Here is a 19,692-nt window from a genome sequence, read left to right as displayed (position 1 = left end):
CTGCAGATCTGTCCCATGCTTGGAGGAACATTCATACAGCTGTCATTAAACAGTGGAGATGTAGATACAGCCAGATTTAACATAAATAGCAATGAGAGCTCTCCTGGAAATGGCAGGTCTTAGATCTTTACCTAAAATACCTCATCCTAAAATACAGACCTTGAGCAAAAGATTTTGCTGTCTATGTCTGAGAATGTTGTCCAGTGTTTGCTGTCTTTTGGTTCTAGCCAGAAGAAATCTGGAAACATTAAGTCCTAATGCTGGCACTGAATGCCTGCTAGCATTAGCAAAGGATGTGTGCATGTCTGAGGGCAGTTTTTCAAATGCAATTTCTTCTTCTAATTTTCTTTTTTTTTAATAATAAAACAACCTAAATGCCACCATGTGAATAGAGATAGGATGGAATAATGTTTTGCCTGGAAGTATCTTGCTTAACATTTCTCAGATGAGCAGTCTCCTATAGCAAATTAAATTTAAAGCGAAACCTGTTTTTAGATGGTGACAAACTGTTGCAAGCTTTCACTTACATTCTGTTCTGTGTTGGTCTTCATAATGCTTTAAAATCACTTGTTTCCTTTCTTCCAAGCACTGTTTGTAGCAATAACCCTTCATTAGCTAAATCTCCTCCATTACCGACGCTTCGCTGTCACCTATTCAAAAAAAAAAAAAAAAAAAGTAGTGATAACCCTATTTTTCAGCTATTGCTTTGCTACATGATATGGACTAACACAACTAGGCAGAAATGACCTGATTCTGCATGACTTCCACGTGCGTAAATCTCATTGACGTCAATGGGAGTGTTACGTGCAAAAGGACTGCAGGGCATAATTAAAAAGGACCCTTTTCTATCACAATGTGGAGAAAAAAATGTGGTTTCTACTTGGGTACAATGAAGAGCTGTAAATTGTTGGAAACATTCCTGTCTCCTAAGAACCTGACATACTACTTTGCTGTTGAGACATGCTTGGGTGAATGATGAGTAACTCACTGAGACAAATTCCTGAGTTGGGTTAATACTTTTTACCAAGTCTGATCATGAAGCAGGTTTGACGGGCTGGAAAAAGCTCGGTGGTGTGATAAAACAAAAAGAGAGGATTTGCCTGATCGCAGGGCCCACCCAAATCTTTGAACACCAGATTTGTCAATGGCTTTTTCCACTGTTAATAATGAGCAAGCAGTATTTAACCGTTGGAGGCCGTCTAGAGCTTGGGAGCAGGTCCAAATCTGCTGGTGGTGAGCTGTGCTGCTGCTGCAGGCGGTGGAGAATCAGGCCTGTCCTTCACAGTGTTGCTCAGCCTCTCTACGAGCAAGTGGAAATGCACTTTTCTGTGAACGTAACATTACACGTGTAATTGGCAACAGCTACTGCTTTACCACCTGGACACATGGGTCAGCACACGTCCATGCTTCCACACATACATGTAGGCAGGTGTTGAAACAGCCAGAGGCAAGCATCCCTTTTTCTTTTCCCATGGCATTTGTTGCTTATGCTAATTTTCTTGTTTTTAAATAGTCATCTACTATGTTTCTCTTAGCTGGTATTTTTTTTTTTTAATGTGTGTTGCCTGCAACTGCTCTTCATAGTCTGCTGTCCCAGTGATCACTTCTCCCCTTCTTCCTCCTCATACTATTTTTTTTTTTCCATGTGCCCAAGTCAGTCCTGCTGAAAAGCTTTGTAGCATCCCTCGTCCTGCTCCACTCTGCCCCTTCTCCTGGTGCATTTACTAACAGCTTACCTGGTGATGTTGTGGTTTCATCTACTACTTCTACTGTGATTTAGCTGCTCCTCCCTTTCCTATCGCGCTCAGTTGACACAGTTGCAGGTGATTTGCAGCCAAGACCCCGTATTATTTATTGCATGCTTGATCTACATCTGGGCCCCTATTTTTTTTCACTCCACTTGTCTTTAATGACTCCCTTATCCACAGGCCCTGCCGCCTGGTGCACTTCAACCTTTACCAAAGAGGCCAGCACTTGAAAAAAACAATGGTGCCACCACAGTCTTTAACCCAAGCGTTTTCCACTACCAACAGGCTCTAGCCAACATGCAGTTGCAACAGCCTACGTTCATCCCTACAGGTAAGTGTCTCCTTGCTTTCCTCAACATCATAGTTGTCTGGTTTTATGACCTAGGCATTGAGCTGATGAGCAGATTTGTACAAGTCCTTAGCAAAAGAGTATCAGTGTGTAGTTTTGTGTTAAAAATGGATGAAAAGTTAACGGTTTGTTGTTTGACTTTTTTTTTTCCTTCGCCTGCTATAATTCAGAGGTTGTCACTTGTAAAGATCCCTTCTTAGCCTTTTTTGTTTGGTTTGGGTTGTTTTTTTTTTTTAAGCGGTTGAACTAAGAAAAATGTCTGCATGTTTCTTGAATTCATACTTTCTCCTTCTTATGTTTCAACTGGTTAATCCCAAATTAATTCTTTGACTCTTGCATAGCACTCTTATGGACTCATGTTAAAATGTCTTAGGGACCTCTGTGTGTGCTCACTTGAAGCTGCAGGTATCTTTCTGAGCTTCTAGGTCAGTGACCTACATATTCCAGCAGCCATGATGTTGATAGAGGGAATGGTTCATATTTAGTAAATACAAATTATATAATCCTCTTTAAAGGCATATATTTCCCTCTTGCTTGTCTTTTGAGCAGGATGATAGCCTAAGCTTTTTAAAAGCAATTTAGCTCACAGCTTTTATTGTACCTTTAAGGTCTCAGAGTAAAATTGAAAGAGCCAGTTCAGTAATTCATATAGGACTCAAAATATTGACGTGGCAGATGTGACTGCTGACTAGCCAATTAACCTCTATTCACTGTAGCCAAATGAAAAACAAAACCTGCTTGGTGTGTAAGTGGCTGAATTAGGAGTATTCCAAAGTTGATAGCTTGTTTTTTAGTGCCATTATTATCATTGCAGAGCATTATAAGACAGTGAATGCCCAATGTTTTTAATGTTTAATGCTGTGTTCACTTGCCAGATGATATTTACAAAAATATAGATGGTGTTCCTCTGGGCTGACCCTGCCAGGTGAACACGTAGTGGACCTGCACCTTGGTCTTGCCATCCCTTGGGGTCAGGGGAAAAGATTTAGAGAGTGTCCCATACTGAAACCAAACTGTATCTCAGCTGTGAGCTCCAGAGAGCTGAGACCCAAACCCTGTGCTCGTTTGGCTTTCCTGCTCTGAGAGCACTTGGAGACACTCTGAGCTCAGCAGCTGCCAAGATGTTCTTCCAGGGAAGTGGAGTCTTGCTTGGAGAGACGGAGGGAGGGACTCGGGTAGGAGCCTCCCCCTGTGTGCTCTGCAAAGTGCTCCTGGAGGGGATGGGCTGAGCAGAACTTAGGCTCTCTGTTTGGTGCCAAGCGAAATGCTTCTGCAGGAAACGCTGACACCTTTGACAATGCCAAGTCCCCAAGCTGGCTTCACGCTCCCCTTCCTCGAGGTCGAGGTTGCCACAGTTGACATAAGGACACGCGTTTCTGATGTCAGCACCATAAATTAGCTTTTACCCAACACTCTTGCTGGGCTGCTGTGCCCTGTCTCATGGCAATGAAATTACGCGCAGAGATGATGCGTAACAGGTCTATTTGCTGGCAGCTGCTCTCATCTGAGGACATTAATGCTGGGCAGAGCAGCAAACTTCCAGTCAGAGGACGGATCTCTGATTAATTTATTTTACGCATCCTCATTTTCCCTTAAGCGCCAGCCTGCAGATCTGGTCTCGGGCTTTGCAGCGCTCCGGCAGGTAAAGTGGAGAAGCGGCACGGAGCAGCTCTCTCCGTGGGGAGGGGAAGCGAGCTGGTGCTGTTCTTAATTTCTCCTGTTCAGTTATTGAGAGATCAGCATCATGGGTTGCCATGGTGGGGAAAGTCAGGGTGCCTATTGAAAACGGCATCATCACTACAATCGTTTGAAGTCCACGAAAAATAACTGCCTCTTTCAGCTTAAACTAGAGACTTTGAATCCCAGTCCCTGCTTGCAGGAGTAAATTGCTTTTGGAAAGTCAGTTTTAACATGAGTGTGATGTTCCTCTAAGGGCAATTTGTTTTCTGCTGACATGATCGGAAAGAAATCAACACAACTGATACCAAGAAAACCCGTAACAACCTTGATTTCAAGGATAGATCATATAATTTAATGCCAGGGTGGGAGAAGAAATATATTCTCTACTACCCAAGAATTCAAGAATTAATTTGGTTTGCTATAATCTCTTAAAACTGATTTTAAACTATTTATGTACCAATATGCAGAATCTGTTTGCATGTGCTTAAATACTAAATGCTGCAAAGAGAATACCTGCTTTTTACTTAAAGTGATTTCTAACACTGAAGCTTCACTAATGAAATATCCCTTTTGTTCATCTTTCCACGCTTCAATGCATGGTGTGCAGGGTCAGTTCTGTGCATGACACCCACTGCAAGCGTTGGTAGGTTTTTCTACACAACTTCTCAACTTTTCCGAATCTGAAAGAGAAAGCAAGTTAGTATGCGTCAGTGAGAACCTGGGTGGCTGAGTGGTGTGACTGTCTATCCGCTGTCTTCTCTGAGGCTTAAATGGTTGCATCCCTTTTAATTTCTGTGCAGTGTTTCATGTGACTAATAAGAGAATCCAGTGTGATGTGTTCCCACCCCTATTTAGTTCTGCTGCAGAGACAAACATTTGTCACTTTAAATGTTTTTACAACCCATTAAAGTCATACAACAAAAGGAAATAGCAAAGGGAGGATCCTGTTGGTTTATTTTTTTGTATCAGGCATCAGGTGGATTAGAGTTCGGATTTTTCATTTTCCTTCTGAGGATATTTTTAGGAGACTGGTTGAATAAAGACGCTAAGGAGGGGCGCATCTGGGGTCAGCCCTTCTGCCAGAGCAGGGTGGTTCTTGTACAGTGAGAGAAGCAGGGCTGAAACTGTGGGCAGGCTGAAGATCTCTTTAGTGGAGTGTCAGCTGTGCAGGTACCAGGAACAGTAGGGCGATGCTGCTGCTGGTGTACCTGGGATACAGTGAGGGGACAGGGCTGAGTACACGCTCGCTGTTGCTGCAGGCATCCAGTATATTCAGGCTCAGAGTCTGGGTCTTACTGGGAACCTGTGCAGGTCTTTGAGCACAGCAGGGTGGCTGAAAACTGAGCTTTCATCCTCCAACCAAGGTCAGACAAGGCTGCCAGCATTCGGGTGGGTGCCTGCTTCAACCAGAGGGAGAGAGGCAGGAGCCCTGGGGAGGATGCAAGGCTTTTGGAGAGCAGATCTGAAAGCTTTGGCAGGAATGGCTAAGCGCTCTGCTCTTGAACCTCCCCATTCCTGTAGTGCAGGGAGGACACACTGCTTGCTTGACAGGGAGCTTAGCCCTTCAAACACACCTCTGCCTGTAGGAAACCCCAGCCCACATGCTCCAGTGTCCTGGGGGGTGCTCAGCCTGCAGGGACATGTGCTCCCTGCCGGGGCTGCCCTTGTTTGCTGGGGTGGAGGGGAATGCAAGTCTCCTTCCCCACCGCATGTTTGCAGGGACAGCCAAGCCTTTCCATCGCTCCCTGGTCCTGCAAACCCCCTGGGTTTGAGGGATGCCCATGTGCACCACGGAGCATCCCCTCCAGCACCGTGCTCTGCGGAACGCGCAGCTTCAGGAGGCTGCCGAGCTCCCTGCTGCCGTGTTGTCCTTTCGGATGCTCTTCCTGCAAATTGTAGCTGTTTGGATGCATTCATGTATTTTTCCCTCTCAGCCCCCTCCACTCTCCATCTCCCCACCACCCCACAGGAGGGGAATTTTGCCAAATCCTCTAGAATTAGGGTGGAAAGGAAGCACGCTGAATTTGTACGGAGAGAGCTCGGGCTGCCAGCCGCTTGTTTGCCATGCCTCCAGCTCTGTCCCATGCCAAAACGTCGTTCCCTCTAGAGAGAGGCGAAAAAACCCGGTGAAAGGGCCACGGTGGCCACTGCAAAGTGCATCATGTACCTCTGGTTGCTGGCGGGGACGGGGTGGGGAGGGAAGGGGACAAGCTTTCCCAGGCGGGTGGGAGGGTGCGCTTGCCAAAATGTCCCCACCCAAAGGAACGTGCACTGGCTGTGTCTAACTCCCCATGGGTGCGAGCTGACGTGGGCTTTTGCTAGCACACCCACCCTCTCCCCCCTTTGGAAATTTGGCCCTCAGAGTCTAATACATCATTGTTCTGCTTATAAATGTACTAAGTGTTGAGAATGTTTTGGTTTTTTCCTTAATTATAATTGTAATTGGCTTTTCCCCTTCTCTCTTGTTTATTTTTTTTCCCAACGCTGTCTTGCTTTGCACTGTGATTGCATGCTGCGCCCCGATGTGTCCTTCATGATGATGTCACATGGCTTGTTGCTGTGATTCCTGCCACGCCCCCAAATCCACCACATGTTGCCATGGTTACATTAAAAAAATACAAACAAACAAACAAAAAATATATATATGCGCTCCACCCTCCCGTATGTCGCTTCCATGGTTCCCTTCCGAAAGTGCCCATGATGCACGGTGCTACGCCCACCACTGTGTCTGCAGCAACAACTCCTGCCACCAGCGTCCCCTTCGCTGCAACAGCTACCGCCAATCAGGTTTGGCCCTTTCAATGGCTTTCTTTCACGTGTTCTGATCTCGAGGACCGGGCGAGGGCCGGATCCTGCGTGGGGCCGAGCGCCTTCCCGACCCGCTCGGCTCGGTGCAGGAGGCAGCGTGTGTGTGTGTGTGTTTGGGGATTGGTGAGGGGGCACCGGCTGGTCCTGCCGTGTGCGGGATGGGCAGCGAGCCCGGCCGGAGCGTAGGGATGGGCGATTAGCAGGGGTGGAGGTGCTTCTCCAAAAATAACATCCCCTCAAGGTCCTGAAAAACTGGGCTGTAAAACTCCCGACCACACCATTGCGCAAGACCTGCAGCACTTCTGCTTTCAGTCTCAAGCAGAAATACCACCCTGAGCATCCTTCCCCGTGGTATTTTGGCATGTCCTCTCTGGGCTGGAAAGTGGAAGTGAAAACAGAAAGCGGCCTCCCCTCGTTGCAAGATTGGACTCTAAAAAACAAAACCAAAACCCAAAAAACAATCAAAACCCAGAAAATCGGGGGCAACGTTATGAAGTCTGAAGCTTATTTACATGAGCAGCATGTCACCCATCCCTACAGAAATGACTCTGGATATGCAGTATGTGCCGTTGTAGCACTGCCATAAGTGTACAGGATTTCATGCATGTCTGCCGAGCCATAATTCTCTTCAAAACTTTCCTCTGAAAATACTGAGTTGTGATGGCTGCTTCCGCACCAGTCCTGAACTGTATATGCACAACCTGTCCTAGTGATGCTTCCTGATAATTTGGTGTGCCACGACTTTTTCCCAGTTAGACCAGAGATATTTCAAACACTTTTTTTTTTTTTTCCCCCCTAGTACTAATTTTAGCATTTTTACTTGTCATGCTCTCAGATTTAGAGCTATCGCAAGGAAAATGGGGTGTCACTTTGTTCTGTAGGAGGCTGCTAGCCATGCCAAATGTCAGTAGTATCTCAGGGGGGCATCCTCTGGTCTTATGTAGTGTGAGGTCATGAGGCTTTCAGTAGAAGTTTTGCCTGCATAAGTCATAGGCAGAGTTTTACTGCTCCCTGTAGGGATTGCTAGTCTTTTTCTGTGCTTTGTTGTTATTTTCGGGTAGAGCAGGTCTTACTCATGCTCGTATTGGTCATGAGAAAAAAAGCAGAAATTCCTGTGCAGCGTTGCTCTGTGACTGTGTGAGTCCTGTTTCAGCCAGATAGTGCCAGGGCATTTCTGTCTTACTCGTAGTCTATGGAGTTTAAATCCCAGTACTATCACCATGTACTCCACAAGGCATCAGTATTGATGCAGCTATGTTGTATTCCACGTGTGGCAAAATAAGACATCTTGGGAATGGCTCCTGTTTTATAAGACACTGATACTGAAGACAAAATGAGCAGCCTGATCTCAAGACAACGTTTTAATGTGTTGTGGTGTTCTTTTTTTTTTTTTTCTCTCTGTAGATATCCCAGTTATCAGTAGATGAACTGAGTAGCAGCATGTTTGTTTCACAGATGTAGAAGTTCCCGATAGAACAGTAAGTTCATTTTCAGTATTTCTCTTTACAGTGGATTGCTTTGTACAACTGCACTGCGTCCCTCAAAAGGGGGGCTGGCTTGGGCAGAGGGACCAAGCCTGCAGCACGCCAGTGGCTTCGTGCTCTGCCAGCTCAAAAGAAATTCAGCAGCTGCAGCACAGATATGGACCAACCCTATGGCTTAGAACAAGCGTTTCCTTGCGTCTAAAAAAATCTGGTTTACGATGTTCGTAGCCTCCCTTCTTGCATTCCCCCGAGTCTGTTTACAGGTTACTCTTGCTCTGCACGGCTCCCAGCTGCCTGCAGATGCCTCAGGGATTTGCGCTATTGATGGCAAAGACCGCTCTGGTAGCGAGTCAGCTGAAAAGGTGCAACTTCTCTTTTGCTGTTAGTGGCATTATTTCTGTTCTGGGGTAAGCAGGATTGGGTCGTCGTCAGCTGCCGTGCATCTGCAAGGCTGGCACGGTCTGAGCAGAGATCTGCTGTTCAGCTGCAGTGGTGGGTTTCTTCAGAGGTCCTTGTGTGTGTTTAAGACCAGCATGAATGCCACAAACAACATATCTTTCACCCTGCCTGCAGATCCTGGACTTCCCTAGGCTGCTGGGTTTCTCTCGGTGGGAATGATGGAGGAGTTTGTCCTTTTCTTTGACTTAGTGTTATTTCATAGCTATAGCAGCAATGTCATTGTTCTATTGCTTTTATTTGTGAATGTTACCTGATGTTCATGAGAGAAAATCCCTTGAGGGTGTCAGTTCATTAGTGTATTATGTACCCCAAGAGAGTAAAGAGCAGTTCAGCCAAGTCATTAACAAGAGGTCACTAGATTTTCCCAGTACAGGCCATTTAGCATACACAGACATGCAACCAGTTTCTCCCTTTGGTCACGTATGACAGGCAAGTACTTAAATGCTTGAAATTAATTTGGCAAGCAATTCTCTAATTACATCTGCAGCAATCAAGAGAAGCTATTCATATTGGTGGTGGCCCTTATCTCTTCTCACCTAAATAAACTACTGTACATATAAATGTCCCGCTGACTGTGGCCATGGATGCCTGTTAGTCCAGGGCTGAACACTGAGCTGTCCCCGTTAGTGAAAATGTGTGTTATGCAGCGTACTGCTCTCCCAAACAAGAGACAGACGTGACACCTGACATGTTAACCCATTTCCAGAACACATTCAAAACAGTCTGTTCCTTCCGATAAGGAGATTATTTGCATGGGAAGAGCCTCAATCTTGACCTCTTCGAGATTTCAGGAAACTTATTTTTTTCTGAATTCTTTTCACTTATATGTGCACGTGCTTAAACTCGCACTGTCTATAGCTAGTGATTTCAGACTAAGCAAGGAACTTCCATGCAATATATTTATTTAGCAACTAGGGAGCACAGTACAGTCTGTCCAAATAAAGCACTGGCCTTGCTGTTAAGGACCATGAAAAACTTTGCTTGAAAGAAGGTCAGCATGTTGAACTTGATGGGATTTCCTGGGGATCAAGTTGCAGGGCGTGGAAAGGGTCTGGATCAGACACAAAGCCTGTTCTTCATGAGGGCAGCGTGAGCCTGTGTGTGAGCCACCGCTCTGCCGCTTGTCCTCTTAACACCTCGCAACTGTGAGACATAAACCACCTTTGGAGACTGGTAGAAAAGGGCAACATTGTCTGCCAGCGTCCCCAGCGCTCGCAGACCGACCAGTGACCATTTCCATGCAGCAGCACGTGTTTTGATCCCATTCCTGAGTTGTTAGGCCCTCTGTCTGTGCATAAGCTTAAGGCCAGCAAATCTCTTGAGGACACATCGTTTCATGCTGCCGCTCGAGCACGTGAAATTGTGCATGTGCTGGGGTGCTCTGCCCAACAAGGTCCTTGGGGAACCTGAGGGACGATTCCCGAAGCTGCCCTGAGTGGGACTTGGGTAACTGAAACACTTGCTGCTCTGGCAGATATTTCTCTTTTCCTCCATGGTTGATGAGGTCCTGGTAGCCAGGCTGGCTCTGCAGGAGACAAGTCTCGGGTCCTTCAGGGGAGGATTTTCACAAGTATATCCCAAGAGAGGCAATTTGCTCCCAGAAGAGGGTTGCCTGAGCGCAGGATTTCTGCCTCTGTGTTCTGTCTCTGCACCTGGCGTGTCTTTGGCTCGCGGCTCCTTAGGATCAGACGTTAAAGTGACTATCTGTGCCTCTCTCCAAAGGAAACACGAGCTAACCGTCATGGTCAGACGTTTCTTTGACCCTCTGCTTAGTCATTCTACTTGCTGTCCTGTTTCAAAAATCACTGATCTTTGCCTACCTCCCTCTTTCACTAATTGTCTTGTCAGTGTGTGCGAAGCGCATTGGAAATGGAAAGCCCTAAGTGCAGATTAAACAGGATGCCAAGTGTGTTATTAGCAATTTTACCTTACCTCAGAAAATTAAGGGAATAAAATGTTTTCTCTTTGCAACATACTGATGTCAACCTCTTGGCCAACGCAGTGAGGATGCAGATTTATCTTATTGTAATGACTTTTATTGGGATATAGATATTTCTTGAACTTCTCACTTTGTTTGTTTTTTCTTTTGCCTGCAGCAGACTATGTTGAAATTCTGAACAGTAAAATCATGGAGCACCAGGACTTCTTGGTGGGAAGCTGCGCATGGCCTTTCTGTATATACCCCCTCTTCCCTCTATCGTTCTCTACCACCTCTACAGTAAGCCTGTTGCAGCCTACATGTTAACCAAAAACTGATCAATGGGAATGTCAAAAAAAAAAAAGAAAAAAAAAAAAGGAAAAAAAAAAAGCACTATAGAAACAATTAACAAACAGCGCTCTGTTATATGAGATATACAAGTAGAAAATTATAATAGACTTTTATAACATCTTACTTTAACACACTTAATCATTTTATGACTACCATCCTGATAAGTGCATCTGCACAGCGGACTGTTGGTTTACTGTATACTATCGATGGATAAATGTTTGTCTTGTTTTTAAAGTGTTATCTTACTGTTTTGTTTACATCATAGTCTATTGATTTTAAAGTGTACATCATTATCAAGTATACTCAATACCATTTTTTCATTATTGTTATGTCTTAAGTTTTCATATACTGTAGGTTTTATGGGGTTTTGTTTGTTTTTTACTAAAAATGTTATTGTGGGAAACAGGAATTATGTGCTTGAAAAACACGACACAGGAATGTTCTGCCCTTAGCTGGATTTTGCCGTTAATGTCAGCTAAAGTCGCTTGTGTTAAATGCTCCTTTTATCTTTTAAAATTTGCCTTCAGATAGCGTCTCCTATAGTGTGCTGTGAAAGGACAGCTGTCATTTTAGTCTAGTTCAGAGTATTTCTTTCCATTCTGGAAACTTTTGGGGGAAAAAAAAAAAAAAAACAAAACCAAAACCACAAAAGCCCACACTCAGTCAGGGGCCAGGAATGCTTTGCTCAGATGGCAGTAAGCATCGAGGGATTTCTGCACTTCTGTTGGCCATTGAAGTGCATTCTCAGCTGCAAACGGCGCACAATCTCTGGCTGTTCTCATGGTGCAGTCAAAAACAGAGAAGAAAGGTGGTAAAGTGAGACGGCTTCAGCTGGGTAAAGGCTCCCTGCGTTGGAGAGGAGCAAATGGCACCGTTAGCCGGAGGGGGCCCATAGCCGTGACTTAGCCCAAGCTGGGTAACGCCGTGTCCAGGGGCTTGTCCCCACTAAGCACACTGAAACATTTCGGCTTAAAATCTTATGCGGCTCTTCTTGAAGTTTTGTCAGTGTGCACCGATTATTTAATTACCATTTTCCATAAGTGGATGGTGTTTTTTTCCTGTGATCTCTGGCCCTTTAAAGCAAACATAGCAGTAACACAGCAGGAGAAAGCTCTCAGCATAAGCTTTCTACCGTAGATAAACATTCATCTTAACGGAGCTCCTGTAGGTCAGTGGATGTATTTTGGCACCTTCTACTTGATCAAGAGCAATGCTTGCCACACAACAAGGGCTAGTTCTTGGTACCTCCTTTTCATACGCACGAATAAAACAATTTCCAGCCTGTGCACCCTGGACAGCCCAGCCTGTCGTTACGCTGCATTGCCGACCAGTCTGGCTGCAGAATGCATTTTGGTTGAGGATACAACCAAATTAATCCCTGTCATAGCTTTACAATGTCATTGGCGTTATGGAAGAGAGCAAGAGGCCGGCTCCCGGTGTCGGCAGGGCTGGCTGCCCCAAGCTCACGGTGTTCCTGTGGGGTGCCAAATTTTGATAACCAGATTGTATTTTCTTTTCCAAGTTCCTTGTCTTGGTTCAAGGCTCTCCTTGCCCCCTCTCCTCTAGTGCGAGCACAGATAGTTTGCTAGATGTGTGTCTCCATGGACCAAAAGTGATGGAGGGGCATGTTAGGGCACAACTGGTGTGTCCCAGCGCAGGCTCTGGCCATCTGCCCATGGAGACTCATTCCTAACAAGAACCTTTGTAGAGCCCAGCTTAAAAAGACCTTGAGCCCGAAGGAATCCCTCCATTCATTTCAGCAGGCTTTGAACCAAACCCTGAGAGAGGGGGAAAAAACATCCCCACCCCGAGACCCTCCTTTATGAACCCCCAGTCGCATCCATAGATGTTTCCCAGCTGTCAGTGTTCACAAGCAGCAGCGTTGCCTGAAATCAGTGACTCTCATTTATATTGGCAACCGCATACCTGTTTTTTTTTTTTCACCACTGAGTTTCTGTTTCCCAAAACCATAACGTTGTTAGTGGAAAAAGTGGATTTGAGTACTTCCTGTTTGAAATTATTTGTGTATCAAAAAATGGGTTTTGCACAACCTGTGCCAGTGCCTCAACAAAGAACAGAGCTGATCTTCTTAAGCCAGAAAGGATGCATTCAAGCTTGTATGGCTTTATGAGTTCAAGGAGGTTGGAATTTTTTCAGTGCTAAATGGATTTTTGTATATCTTGACACTTTGATGTAACCTCCTATTTTATTTATCGACTTAAACATCTGGCATAGATGTGCATAGAATGTAAACCTAGAATACAGCTGTTTTCATGTCACATTTAAAGCACTGAAAAAATAAAAAGCATTTAAGGATTATTTTTTATTAAAGAGGTCCAATGAGGGATGTTCAGGGTAGTTATATTAGGTGCCACAACAGTTTTTATATTGCTGGCAAATTTAGAGTTAATTTGTAAATGAGTTTAAGGAAAGAAAAGCTTGAAGCACTAAACTTCACCAAATTCAAAACAATCTCGGCAAAAATGCCATTTTGAGGTAGCACTATTTAAACTAGTTGTGCAATGACTTGCTCTAATTTTCTTTGTTCAAGAAAGAAAAAAAAAAAAAGTCGCCAGACTATAAATTTCCTAAATAGAATATTACAAAGTCACCAAGCTAGTTAGTGACTCTAAACAAATGTCATAAAAGCATGAATATCATCCTTTATTTGACAAGAGATGTATGTAAGTTTGTTTAAATCAATATAATTTTAGTGACATTTTTATAAGCTTCCGACTTTCCATGAACCTATATTTTTTATTTATCCAAAGTTATTTCTCTTTGTCCATTTCTCTCAGCCTTATGCAAACAATATGCAAGAAATGCTGAAACTTGGATAAAACGGGTCACGCAGAGGGAAAATGAAAGCTGAGATTGATCATTTTCACAAAAGTTGTTAGTAGTTTCAATAAAAAGTACTACTACTAAACTGTAACATAAGCAGACAATAAAAGAGGGATTTAAAATAAAATGGATTCATAAAACTATTAAGATTATTTTTGTTAAACACAGTGGTTTTAGTAATTTGGAACATGATTTCACAATCAGCCATGGTTTTTAGTTGGAGATTTCTAGCCGTTGAATTTTTTAACTGTGTATTTTTGCATCGCGATGTTCTGGAAACCGTTACCTCCCTGGCCAGCCCACGCCGGCCCCCTTCCCGAACACCCCAAAGCGCTTTTTTTGGGTTCTTTTGTTGGTTTTTTTGTTTGTTTTTTTTTCCTCTCTGCCACCCCCGTCCATCTCGCACTGCGCTTGGAGTGTTCCCGAACGGCGGCGTCGCCGGGCTGGTCCCCAACCGCACCGGGATCCTGCGGGGGGATCCTGCCGCATCCCGCAGAGCCGGACCGGACCCGACCCCCGGAGGTGATGATGGAGATGGGGCCATGGCTGGTGGATGCGGCCGGACAGGAGAGGAGAGGAGAGGACAGGCTGCTGCGGCGGATGAGCTCTAGGACAGGCGGTACAGACGGATTGAGAAACTGGAGTCCTCGTTTTGTTTATCCCTTGTACATTTCACAGACATGAAAACTGAGGAGGAAAAAAAAAAAAAAAAAGTGAAATTTATGAGGAAAATCTAATTTCCCATTCCTGTTGAATGGATTTAGTTTGATATTGACCTGATTTTACCATGTGCCTGTTGAAGGCCTTAGAGTATATACTGTATGTTAAAGACTGTAATAACTTTAAAAAAAACAAAGTTGATAGCCTAATCCAAATGTAAATATAGCTACAACACATTGTTACTAGGCTACAACACATTAATTCATGTCATATATTTTCATTTCTCTACCATTAGTTTTTAAGGTTTTCATTATTGCTTTTTTTGATATCTTTAGTAACTAATGAATTTAATTTTGAAGGAGAGTTAGAGAAAGTTTAAAATTTTTAATACATGTATTCAGCCCATTTAGTTATATTCTAAGCCAACACTGAAGCATGGTAAGGTATAGAATACAGTCCATAACTAGTTTGTATAGTTTACAGTTTAAGAACAAAATTAACTTTGTAACTCCTACAATGATAGATTCATTGTTAACTAATTATATTAAGTTGTTGTTGCTATGGCAACAAAACTACAACATGGCTACCTTTGTATACATTATTTGTGAAATTTTCACATGTAAATTAAAAGTGATGTGTAACAGTATGAGCTTGTTAAAGGTACAGTTCGATACTGTCAGATAAAGATATGATTGAATATTTTTAAAATCCCAAAGTCCCATGTGAACGCTGAATTTGTGTCTTTAACGTCACTTTTTCAGTCAAGAAGTTTACAACACATGGATTTAGAGTCAGGTTTTATAGCTTGTAGAAATTGTTGTGTGGCAAGGGTTATTCCACAGTATTTTCACTCCGAAAACACAACAGCCTGTATTTACGACATAGTGACCGGTCTTGCTTTCATTTCACATGTATTCACATGGTGGGAATTCAGAATTGATCTGTTTCAGTACTGTAGCTCTGCCTGCAATTTTCTCCAGAAATCGAGCACTCACGCAATTACATTATGATCAGGGCTAAATAATTAAGCATAGAACTATTTTAATACTAATTTATATTAGCAAAAACTGTACATAAGAAGAAAAAATATTGTGGAATGACCCCGTAACAGTGTTGAAGATACAAATATGCTGCAGTTAAACTGATTCAGTTAGTGTACGAATGTGTGAGACACACCTTTTTTGCACTTATGTACATAGTCCACGAAAGAAATCCTTGGAACTTATTTTGAATATAAAAAGTCTGTAATAATACAGGAAAAGTTTGTAAAAGAGATAGGTATTACTAAGGCTTTGAAAAGGAGGAGTTTTTTGCTATAAAACTTATCTGAAAGCATGATGTTGCTTTGCTGTTGTAAAAGCTTTGTAGTTTGCCATAGCTTCTTATACAGCAGACTGAGAACAGGTCAGCTCCAACCTGCAGCACGGAGAAATGGGAAACAGTGCTTAATTAATTAGTAAGGTCACTAGCAAAGATTTGCATTGCTCTTTTTTCTTTTTTTAATCGGCCTACATTTTCAAACACGCCCTAGGTCACGTTTCTGATAGGTTGTGTTCTCGGTGAATCCTATTAGGACACAGAGGTCCATGGCAACGTACACACATTTTTCATAGCACCTAATCCTATTTCTAGCTGGAAGTGTTTATCTGTTGGAGGTGACTGTCACTGCAGCGGGTGTTTTAAATCCCAGAGGGAATTTGAAATGTCACAGCTTGCTGATTTTGTTGTGGTGGTGTGGTTTTTTTTTTTTTTTACGCTTTTGGGGCAAGGTAGCAAAATGGATGGGACTGGCGAGCAGTGGATGGATGGGGTTGGTGTTGGGTTGTTTTAGGCTTATTTCTTCTGCTGTACGACAGCCGTGGTGGTCATTGGAGAGGGCCAGATGTGGTGGCAGGGAGGTGGAGGCTGATTTTGCAGTGTGGTGCTTCTCGCTGGGGTTAACAAGCCCCATGGAGCTGCCATCAAAGGAGAGCACAGCCGCGGTCCCCCAGCCTCTCGCGTCCCTCCCCACGGCGCTGGTGGCACTGCCAGGGCTCGGCAGTACCGGCGAGTTTGGAGAAGCTGAAGTGCCTGTGCTGACCTATTTATTTCTGATTGGAACAAGTGTTTGTGGTGGCGTTTTGGTTTTTTTGCTTGCTGTTTTGTTTTGTTTTTCAAAACGTAAGACCCAGATTTAGTTTGGAAAGATCGCTGATTTTGCAAGGCTGGTCCCAGCTGCACCCCAGAGCAGAACCGGTGGGTGGTGGCACCTGATGTCACCGTCTCCCTTTCCTGCCCGTTCTGGGGTTGGCGGCTGACGTGTCACTGCCACCTGCCCTTCAGGCACCGCTGCTGGCATCTCGCAGGGTTCCATCTCCTCGTGGTGCCAGCAAGTGCCCAGCCAGCCCATGGCGCACCAGCGGGTTTGTTGAAGCAGGTGCTTTGCTGAATCGTGCGGTCCCAGTATTTTTAAAAACTGGGAAAAATCAGATGTTTCCGGACTCTGTGAGTGTTACAATAACCTGGATTTTAATACAAAATGATCAGTTAATTCTAGCCACCGTGCTATTAAGGCTTCCCTTTGCCCTAATCGGTGTTCGTAATCAAGCTCTTTCTCATTTGTGGGATTATGGGAGAAAAATACTTTGCACTATGTGAAATGAATTGTAGCCGGTCAAACTTCTTTTTGTTGGGTTATGAGCATGATCATGACAACACTGCTAAAATCTTTGCTAGTGATCTTTACTGACATCCTCTATCATCAAAAATAACTGTAGATGGCTCTCAAATGAGATATTTAAACATGCAAAAATAACACAACTATTAAATAAAATTAAGTTATTTTTTCCAAACACACAACAGAGAGAATTACCTGACACCGAATTACAAGGTTCCAGTTCTTTATTACTGTACACAGATGCTATTTGATAGTGGTGGAAGCCAAATGATTTTGTTGCCATGGCTTTTGTATCCTAGCAGATGAGGGGATGATAAGACCATTCGTAGATTGGATTATGTTTGGGTTTTTTTTCTTTTCAATTAACTTTGTTTTAATTGTATTTTTATTTTGACCCATGAAAACAAACCGACACTCCCCACGCTCCTTATATCACCTGACAACAAATCACTATTTTTTTTTAATGAATAGAGAATTGTATTTTAGTCAATCACTAAAATCAAAGAGAGAATGTTCTCCGAAATTGTTAATTTTTAATTTAAATATCTAAAAACATATATACTGTACTGTGTAAAGTAGATTTTTGAAGCACATTCTTTTCATAGGCATCTCTGGTAAAACAAAGTAAGGGAAACATTAGATATCAATTTAATGATTTAGTTTAGAAAATATGTACAAACAATTACAGTTAGCCCTGTGGAATTGTAAGAAATTAAAATATCATTGGATCCAGACAGGCGTAGGCTAATGCAATATTTCAGTTCCATAACACGATAGTTCATTCCCTCAACTGCTACCCAACAGGGTGTACGCTTTGAATTTATTTTTCTTTTTGCCACGTTATATTGCTGTAGTGCTTGTACGTGCTTTAGAAATGTGCATAATGCGACTCATTTTAGTATGTTACTTCTATATTGTTATTGTTTATTTTTTGATCTTTTAATAAAGTGTATAAAATTCTTGGTTATGTTTTTTATGGATCCATATCTACACATTAATAGGAGTTTACTTTCGAAACTTTTCAAGTTTCAATTCATTAGTCCTGATCTTTAAAGGTTCTGATGTAAAAAATAATAACTAATGAATTTGATTCCATGTTATATCTGAAGTGTAGAACAACAGAATAAATTTCTTTCCAGAAAGTACCTTCAGTATTTTGAATTCTGTAGCCAGTGCTTCCTTTTTATTGGATGCATTTGGCCTATCATATTAAAGTTACTAACACAAGAAAGACATTTGTATTTTAGAAAAATAAAAAGTAAAACTTTCCAGATGCTGCCTTTTGGTCTCTCTTGTGCCTTAGACCTTCTGAGACACACATGATGTGGTTTGCTTGGTTTGTATTTTTCCATGCCTCCTTTCTGACCCTGTCTGTGATGTGATTAGAGAGGAGATCAGAGCTGTGCATTTGCAGATAACCATGAAGAATAAATTGAATATCGTTCAAAGGCCTGCAGCTTTTGTAGCACAGTGATGTGTGTGTTAATTTTTCTCTTTCAGCGTTTGTGTCAGATACCGTTTTGAACCTCCCGGTGCAGTAATACACCAGTAAGCTCCTTTGGCAGCGCCCGGATTCCCCAGCTCTCCAAGCCCAGCTCATCCCTGGGCTGCTTTGCTGGGGACGCCTCTCACCGCAGCCCAGAGCAACCACGGCTAAGCTTGGTCTAGAAAAAAAAAAAGAAAATTGCTTCTTGCTGAGTTTATTTGTCCTTTCTTTAATGGTGGATAGATTTAGAGGTAAGAAAATTGTGCAGTAGTGATGCCACCTCAATCACTGCCTGCACACCAACAGCTTTGCCATAAAAGAGGGCTTTTACCCCTAAACTGGCTCGAGATCAGCGCTTGCTCCCTGAAAGCTTTAGCTTGTACTGGCTGGTCTCAACACATGCTGGGTTCGGCTGGAGGCACCAAGATGGGGAGCATGGTTTTTGCAGGACGGGCTGGCAGTGCGGCCGTGCCAGGCTGCAGCATCACTCATCTCGTGGGCAGCTGAAGACGATGACGTCGGGAAGCCCCTGAAGATGTGAGTAACTCAGCTCTGCCAACATCTGCGTGGTGGTCTGGCCTCGGCACCCAGGCTGCTGTGACATGGGGGACACCAAGGATGAGCCCAGATGGTGCAATGAGGGGTTCGATGCCAACACGAGGGAGGGGAGCGCAGCACAGGAGGGATCATCCGATGTTTTCCCAAAGGAGTTTGAGAATCTGACGCCAGGGGGAAAATTAGGAGTTCTAAAATTGAGGTATTTCAGGGGATGCAGGTCCGCTAGCACAGCTCGGGGTCAGGAGTGGTGCAGCAAGGAGGCTTTGCAGACACTGCTCTTCCCCATCGCCCTTAGTAGGACAAGCCCTTGACTTTGAGAAAAGACAGACCAAGCCCAGGACAAATTATATAACTGTTTCTTTTTCATCAACCTCTTTCCCTGACTTGTAGGTTAATTGACTCCATTTGTGTGTCAAGGCCACTTAGGGCTTTTTCTATAAATGACTCCTGCCTCATCTGGTGGCACAATTAACAGTCTGAATTGTTTTTAAAGCCAAAAAAGGGAGGGAGAACTGAAAGTTTTCTAAGCATTGCATGTTGTGGAAGGATGGGATCCTTCCTGAATGGTTAGTCACAAGTTTTTATTGCCACCTTTCCCCTGGTTTGCTTTCTCTGTGGGAAGGGGTCAGGGCTTGCAGGGGATGCTTTCCTCGGAGCTGTGGGAAGGGCTGAGCCTTGGCTGCTTAGAGAC

The 19,692-nt window shown here is 43.6% G+C and overlaps 1 protein-coding gene across 5 annotated transcripts in view; it reads left to right on the top strand.

Annotated features, from left to right (window-relative positions):
- The window catches only part of MBNL3 (muscleblind like splicing regulator 3), a 93,681-nt gene extending 75,372 nt beyond the window's left edge, over positions 1 to 18,309 (top strand). For 4 of the 5 annotated variants that reach the window (XM_065643705.1, XM_065643706.1, XM_065643704.1 and 1 more), the window contains 4 exons: positions 1,929 to 2,079; positions 6,470 to 6,564; positions 7,990 to 8,063; positions 10,625 to 18,309. In XM_065643705.1, the coding sequence (XP_065499777.1) occupies positions 1,929 to 2,079; positions 6,470 to 6,564; positions 7,990 to 8,046 (303 nt within the window). In that variant the 3' untranslated portion in view covers positions 8,047 to 8,063; positions 10,625 to 18,309. The remainder of the gene's footprint in view (positions 1 to 1,928; positions 2,080 to 6,469; positions 6,565 to 7,989; positions 8,064 to 10,624) is intronic. The other variant, XR_010606901.1, reaches the window with a different exon arrangement.
- Positions 18,310 to 19,692: the final 1,383 nt, after the last annotated feature.

This window comes from Caloenas nicobarica, chromosome 12, assembly GCF_036013445.1.
Source record: "Caloenas nicobarica isolate bCalNic1 chromosome 12, bCalNic1.hap1, whole genome shotgun sequence".
Taxonomy (NCBI): Eukaryota; Metazoa; Chordata; class Aves; order Columbiformes; family Columbidae; genus Caloenas; species Caloenas nicobarica.
Note: the sequence above shows the minus strand (reverse complement) of the source record. Positions and strands in the feature narration are given on the sequence as shown.